The 7,378-nt window shown below is 46.2% G+C and overlaps 1 protein-coding gene and 1 non-coding gene across 8 annotated transcripts in view; one reads left to right on the top strand and one right to left on the bottom strand.

Annotated features, from left to right (window-relative positions):
* Window positions 1-1,548: 1,548 nt before the first annotated feature.
* LOC116479851 (U6 spliceosomal RNA) lies at window positions 1,549-1,655 on the top strand. Its single transcript, XR_004251138.1, has one exon. It is a non-coding gene; the product is annotated as a U6 spliceosomal RNA (small nuclear RNA).
* A 1,715-nt stretch (window positions 1,656-3,370) lies between these two features.
* LOC116479192 (killer cell immunoglobulin-like receptor 2DL4) overlaps window positions 3,371-7,378 on the bottom strand; it is a 32,670-nt gene continuing 28,662 nt past the window's right edge. For 5 of the 7 annotated variants that reach the window (XM_032171126.1, XM_032171129.1, XM_032171130.1 and 2 more), the window contains 3 exons: window positions 4,669-4,773; window positions 4,153-4,205; window positions 3,843-4,052 (listed from right to left, as the gene is read on the bottom strand). In XM_032171126.1, the coding sequence (XP_032027017.1) occupies window positions 3,843-4,052; window positions 4,153-4,205; window positions 4,669-4,773 (368 nt within the window). Of the gene's footprint in view, window positions 4,053-4,152; window positions 4,206-4,668; window positions 4,774-7,378 lie in introns of all 7 variants that reach the window. The other 2 variants (XM_032171131.2, XM_032171135.2) reach the window with 2 other exon arrangements.

The following is a 7,378-nucleotide window of genomic DNA, read 5'->3' as shown; positions in this document are numbered from 1 at the left end:
TCAACCCTCAGTGGGACTGAACTGTGACTGGCAGTGGAGACCCTCAACCCTCAGTGGCACTAAACTGTGACTGGCAGTGGAGACCCTCAACCCTCAGTGGGAATAAACTGTGACTGGCAGTGGAGACCCTCAACCCTCAGTGGGAATAAACTGTGACTGGCGATGGGGACCCTCAACCCTCAATGGGACTTTACAGTGCTCAGCTGCACCTGTGTGGAGAATTTGTCCCAAACGCCTCAGAAGGAAGGAGGCCTTTGTTTCGAGGAAGAAGAAGGGGAGCTGCTTCTCTATCCACTGACCTCAGAGGTACCGGAGAGTGGCCAGCGACCACCTTAACTCTCTGCGGTTTTTTTTTTTTTTTTTGAGATAGAGTCTCACCCTGTCACCCAGGCTGGAGTGCAATGGCACGATCTCAGCTCACTGCAACCTCCACCTCCCGGGTTCAAGCAATTCTCCTGTCTCAGCCTCCTGAGTATCTCAGATTTACAGGTGCTTGCCACCATGCCCAGCTATTTTTTGTATTTTTAGTAGAGACGGAGTTTCACCATGTTGGCCAGGCTGATCTCGAACTCTTGACCTCATGATCCACCCGCCTCCGCCTCCCAAAGTGCTGGGATTATAGGTGTGAGCCACCGCACCCAGCTACTCTCTGCAGTTTTAAAGGCCATTTCCATGAATTAGAGTATACTTAGGCACTGAGGTAAGCATGGCACAGCTTTCTGAAAATAAAGTTGAAACTTAGAGGTTTCTTTCAGCTGTATTGAGATATGATTGACAAATGGAAATTGTATATATTTAAGGTGTATTACACTTGATGTTTTGATGTATGTATACATGGTGACATGGTCATCGCAGTTAAGCTAGTTTTTTTTTTTTTGAGACGGAGTCTTGCTTTTTCACCCAGGCTGGAGTGCAGTGGCTCAATCTCGGCTCACTGCAAGCGGGTTCACGCCATTCTCCTGCCTCAGCCTCTCCGAGTAGCTGGGACCACAGGCGCCCGCCACCACGCCCGGCTAATTTTTTTGTATTTTTAGCAGAGACGGGGTTTCACCGTGGTCTCGATCTCCTGACCTCGTGATCCGCCCGCCTCGGCCTCCCAAAGTGCTGGGATTACAAGCGTGAGCCACCGCGCCCGGCCAAGCTAGTTAACATATCCATCATTTGGCAAGATTATTGTTTCATTTCTTTTTCTTTTTTGTTTTGTTTTCGAGAGGGAGTCTCACTCTGTCTCCCAGGCTGGAGTGCAGTGGTGCGATCTTGGCTCACTGCAACCTCCGCTCCCAGGTTCAAGCGATTCTCGTTCCTCAGCCTCCTGAGTAGCTGGGATTACAGGCTTGTGTCACCATGCCTGGCTAATGTTTGTATTTTCAGTAGAGACAGGGTTTCACCATGTTGGCCATGCTGGTCTTGAACTCCTGACCTCAAGTGATCTGCCCGTCTTGGCCTCCCAAAGTGCCGGGATTACAGGTGTGAGCCAGCGCGCCAGGCCTATTGTTTATTTCTTTTTTTTTTTTTTTTGTGGTGAGGACCCTTAAGATCTACTCTCCCATGCTTGCCTTGGCAGCACATATACTAAAATTGGAACGATACAGAAAAGACTAGCATGGCCCCTGCACAAGAATGACACGCAAATTCGTGAAGTGTTCCATATTTAAAAACAAACTACTCTCCGGGTAAATTTCAAGTATAGTGTACGGTATTGTCAACTATAGTGGCAAAGCTGTACAAGAGATCTTCAGACCGGTTCCTCCTGAATACCTGAAACTTTGTATCCTTTGATCAACATCTCCCAATTCCCTCCCCCACACTGTCCCTGTAGTTCTAGTGAGTTCCCCAAACTCTGCGGTCTCAATTTCATTGAGTCATTTTCCTCCAGAAACATCTACCCATTCCTACTGCATCTTATTATCCTGAGCCTTGGGGGCAGTTTCTGTGCCTAGTGGAAATGTGGAAATGAGATATTACGAAGAAAAATCTTTGCCCACCTAGACATGGATCTGATATTTTCCAAGATGACCCATGATTACATGTTGAAATGATAACATTGTGAGTCTATTTGGATAATAAATAATATTTTGGATCTATTAGGTTAATATTTTGGGTCTATTGGGTTAATAATATTTTGGGTCCATTGGGTTAACTTAAATCAATTTTATCTGTTTCTTGTTAGCTTTTTAATTTGGATACTAGCAAATTTAAACGAACATATGTGGTTTGCATTATGTTCTATAGGACAGAACTTATCTGTAGATTTAACGGAGTCACAACAAAATTACAAGCATTGTTTTTGGTGGAAATGAGAAAAATGATTACAAATTTACATGGAAAAGCAGGTAGCCAATAATAATAATAATGGCAATCTTAAAGAGGAAGGAGAAATTTGAGGATTCAGGCTACCAAATTGTAAGGGGTTCTATAAGGCTACATAAAGTGCAGCATCCTCATGAGAGTGGACACAGACAGCCACTGAGCAGAAAACAGTGTGTAAAATACATCTGTGCACACACAGTCCCTTTGTAGTTGACAGAGGCTGCCATGTGGATTAAGGTGGAATAGAATGTCTTCTCAATAAATGACACTGGACCAGAGGGTTACACGTAGGAAAAAATAAATCTAAGCTTATTTTCACACCGTAAAAACACTGCTTATTTTTTATCTTATTATTTTGATGATTTATTTCTAAAATTGATGAATAAAAATTATATATAGTTGTCCTTCACTATTCATGGGTGATTGGTTCCATGAAACCCCCCTCCCTTCCAGACACCAAAATCGGCAGGTGTTCAAGCATCTTGCATGAAATGGCACAGCGTTTGCATATAACCCATGCACATCCTCCTGTATACATGAAATCATCTCTTGATTACTTATAATTCCTGATACAGCCTACACACCACCTCACTTGTGTCCATACAATATAGTTTTGTTTTTTGGAATTTTGTGGATTTTTTCTCTGACTATTTTTGATTTATTGTTGGTTCAATAAACACCTGTAAACCCCACAGACATGGAGGAGCGACTGTATATTTATAGTATGAAAGATGATGTGTTGATATGTGTCCCCATGGAGATGAGACTAACAAGGCCTATGACTCTACAAATGTTTCGTGGTGGAATGACTCTGCCAGCTTTCCAGGTCTGCAGAGAGTAAGAATATCACTTGTTCATCTGATTCACGATCCTTGGAACCTCCTATGTGCTGCATCTTTGGAAGGAAATTGGAGTCCCAGAGACAAATCAGGCTCCACCCTGCTTCCAGAAGCTCAGAGTCCAGGGGTGAGAACCCAGTGGAGAACATATCGGGTTATATGGACATAGTAATGATAACACCGGTTTCTTTCAGCCAAAAAAGAGTCCCATTACCGAAACCATGAGGGCAGACATGTTTACTTGAAGAGGAGAGAGCTACATTGAAATTATAAAAAAATTTATAAATTTTACTGATGACAGAAGACTGAAAGATAGTCTGAGGAAAGGTGGAACAGCATGAGGGAAAGTGGAACAGCACGTGTCTAAGTGCCATGTTAAGAGGGAGCCTCTTGTGTGTTTGGAATTGTGAGTTCCTCAGTGTGATCGCAGCCTCAAGTAGACTCGGAAGTAAGCCAGTTAGGTTGGAGAGGTGGGCAGGGGTCAAGGGAAATGGAGAATTGTGGGCTAAGGAAAGGAGTGCGTTTTCTCTGCAGCAGGCAGTGGGAACCTTAGACATTTGTAAGCAAGAGAGAGACACCAGATTCGTGGTGTGAGGAAGAGCGATCCCCTAAGATGAAGACTGATGCCTTCAGATTCCAGCTGCTGGTACATGGGAGCTGGCAAGCCGGGTTTGAGACAAGGCTGTTGTCTCCCTAGAAAACCCCCTCAAGGCCTGACTGTGGTGCTCGTGGGCAGGAGACAACTTTGGATCTGGGCTCAGCATCTGGAAGTTCCGTGTACACGATGGTATCTGTTGGGGGTGTCTTGGGCCTCTGAGAAGGGCGAGTGATTTTTCTCTGTGTGAAAACGCAGTGATCCAACTGTGCGTATGTCACCTCCTGAGGGTCTTGTTCATCAGAATCCTGGAGAGAGGGAAATGCTGAGTGAGGGAGGGTGCTCACATTTTTCAGGACTATTAGGGAATAAGACTGTATCCGTGAGGCTGGGCTGAGGAGGACCTACCTCCCTGTTCACTGTTCTGTCCCCCGCAGGCTCTTGGTCTATTACAGCAGCAGCTGTAGGAGACAGAAGTCATCAAAACAGCTTGGAGGGCACTTCTGGGTCCTCATTTCATAAGCAGATACCAACACACAGGGGGAGGCCGTAGGTGCCTGAGGTCCCTCAGCTGCCAACACCCAGACTCAGACATTCTATCTCTCTGAGCTCAAGGGCCCATCCCACGAATAGCTCTGAGTTCTGATCCCATTGATTCTGTCTCCCACTTTCTGCCTGTCATGGAACCTTCTCCTGGATGTGAGTGGCTGCAGGGGACATGAGGATACAATTCAGAACCAGGCAATGGTCTGTCAGCTGAAGGCAGGGGCAGGGTGTCTGGTGCTCTCTCTGGAAAGCCCTGCCTCTGTGGCTCCTGCTTTGGGCCAGGGACCAACCTGCTAGTGAGGAACACACACCTGCCTGCTCCTATCCTGCTTCCCCACACGGCCCTGAGGTCTCTGGCCTCTGCTTCGTGAAACTTACTCTTTTTGTTGGAGCACCAGCGATGAAGGAGAAAGAAGAGGAGGAGGATGAAGAGGATGATGACCACTGAGGTCCCAGTCAGAACGTGCAGGTGTCTGCGGATACCTGGAGGAAGACGGGAATCCAATCAGAAGCTAATCATAGCAGTTCCTCTTTATGGATTGTCTCTCATTTCTTGATTGTCAGGTAACCACATGGAACGTCTCCTTAGGACAAGCAGCCTGATGGCGGGAGACCCAGCTTTCTCAGTTATAGCTCTCATAGAAACCATACAATATGCTGAAGATACAACTGCTTTAGTTTAGATGTTTGACCCCTTCAAATCTCACATTGAAATTTAACCCCCAGTGTGGGAGGTTGGGCCTATGGGAAGGTGTTTGGGTCATGGAGGTGGATCCATCATGAACAGATCAACGCTGTCCCACACGACGGAGTTAGCAAGTTCCCTCTCTATTAGTTCCTGGAGAGCTGGTTGTTAAAAAGAGCTTGGAAGCTCCATTGCTCCCCCTCCCTCTTGCTCCCTCTCTTGCCCTGTGATCTCTGTGGTCTCTGCACAGACAGACCCCCCTTCCCTTCTGCCAGACTGGGAGCAGTCTGAGGCCGTCACAGGAAATAGATGCTGGTGCCATGCTTCCAGTACAGCCTGCAGAACTGTGAGGCAAACAAATCTCTTTTCTTTAGACGTTACCCAAGCTCAAGTGTTCCTTTATAGCAACAAAAATGGACTAAGAGAGCAATGTCCTGAGATCAGGAGGAATGTCTCAGAACAGCCGGCTGTCTTCCTATTCTTCCTAGAGGAGGATGTCATGCAATGCTTTTGCTCTGTGCTTCCTGCGGCTCCAGGGTACAAAACCCAGGCTGGGCTGTTTTTTGTGTTCCCCCAGATACACTGCAAATGGGGTGAGTCCATATGTCCCGAGCAGCTTTTCTGAGCCTTGGGGGACTGGCTCACATTGAAATGTAGGCTTCTGTTGTCACCTGCTGCTTATCTGTTAGTAATGTACCTGCCTATGTAATGTATTCTCTGTGTGTTCTGTCTCCCTGGACTGACGGTGAGTGATAGGAATTGGCATAGCCCCGGGTGCAGTACAGGAGGTGTTTAGAGTTTTCTCTGGGAAGACTGGACTGGGATTGATACACAGTGAATGTGCTTTACAGTTTCTACATCCACAACCCTCTTGACTCAGACAATTTACATTCTCTAAGCAAAGGACACAAAAGTGAAATCAAGATCAAAAAAGCAAAGTTGAATTCTCTTATGTCAGACAGCCAGGAAATAGTGTTGAAGCCTGTGTGAAACGTGCTACTCTGTGATCTCGGGAGACACATGTGAGGCTGCTGTTCTACCCGAGAGGCCAGGGAAAGGACAACCCCCTCCATTATCTATTGCTTCAATGCCACCTGTCCTCCTGTGAATTAGTAGGAAAGGGGAGCAGGAGCTAGTGCTGGCGCTGATCTCTGATTCCAACATCTGAACTCACTGCAAGGAGTATTAGTGTTTACCTCCCCATGGTCTATCTGAATCTCCACAGGTGATTGGAAGTAGGGGTGAGGTGGGGGATTTGGGTGAAGGGGCAAGTTTTATGCCATGAACAGAGCACGTTCTCTATTCCAGGACCTGTGCCGGTGGGTTCACGGGGCTTTCATATTTTCCATATGATCTCATGTTCCCAGAAAGCCAAATAGGGAAGAGGTTTTAGGCTGATTTTCTAATGGATAAGATAAAGGATCAAAGAAGCGATTATAGAGAGATAGAAAAATGATGACTGGAATTCAGGTGCCTGCATCATTTGTGTTTGTTATGTTTATGTATTTTTTATTTTTATTTTTTGAGACAGAGTGTCCCTGTGTCACCCAGGCTGGAGTGCAGTGACGCACTCTCAACTCACTGCAACCTCTGCCTCCAGGGCTGAAGTCATTCTCCTGCTTCCTCCTCCAGAGCAGCTGGGATTACAGTCAGGCACCACCACCACACCGGCTTAATTTTTGTATTTTTAGTACAGATAGGGTTTCCCCATGTTGGCCAGGCTGGTCTCGAACTCCTGACTTCATGTGATCCACCCACCTTGGCCTCCTGCAGTGCCGGGTTACAGGCGTGAGCCACCGTTCACAGTCTTGTATATTATGCTATAATAGGTCCCTTCATTTGCACCATCCCTCATCTATCTCTCACTCCTCTGCCAGGTATTGATTTAGATGCAGGAGAAATAAATCTCATAAATAAGTTAATGAAGCAATGATTAAACTACCAGGAAAAATCAAACCCAGCAAGCCTTTCTCGCCAATGATTCTATCTCACGAACATATCTTGTATCCATCTACTTCATTCATTTAGTGTCTAAATCAGCACCACATTTCACCAGTGGGGCGGGAATTGCCTTTTCCACAGTCTCCTAGATTCCAGTTACACACCTGGGCCTCCCTGATTTTCATGTCAGTCACTATTAATCATGTAGGGATTCCTGGTTACCCCGAGGTGAGTCTAAGGGCTGTGAATATAAAACACACACTCCTTGTTCCTCCTTAGTTTCATGTGTACCCAGTGTGCTCTCCGTCTCTCTACAGTCAACTTGCCATTCTCCCCAGCTCATTCCCAGCATTTCAGGCAGAGCCTCTTCCTTCAACATAAGATTGTTTTCACCTTTGTGCCTTCATGGCTGACAGCTGTGTGGAAAATCCTTCCACCAGTCTTCCAAGGGTTGAATCTATT

This window comes from Hylobates moloch, unplaced genomic scaffold, assembly GCF_009828535.3.
Source record: "Hylobates moloch isolate HMO894 unplaced genomic scaffold, HMol_V3 SCAFFOLD_12, whole genome shotgun sequence".
Lineage (NCBI taxonomy): Eukaryota > Metazoa > Chordata > Mammalia > Primates > Hylobatidae > Hylobates > Hylobates moloch.
Note: the sequence above shows the minus strand (reverse complement) of the source record. Positions and strands in the feature narration are given on the sequence as shown.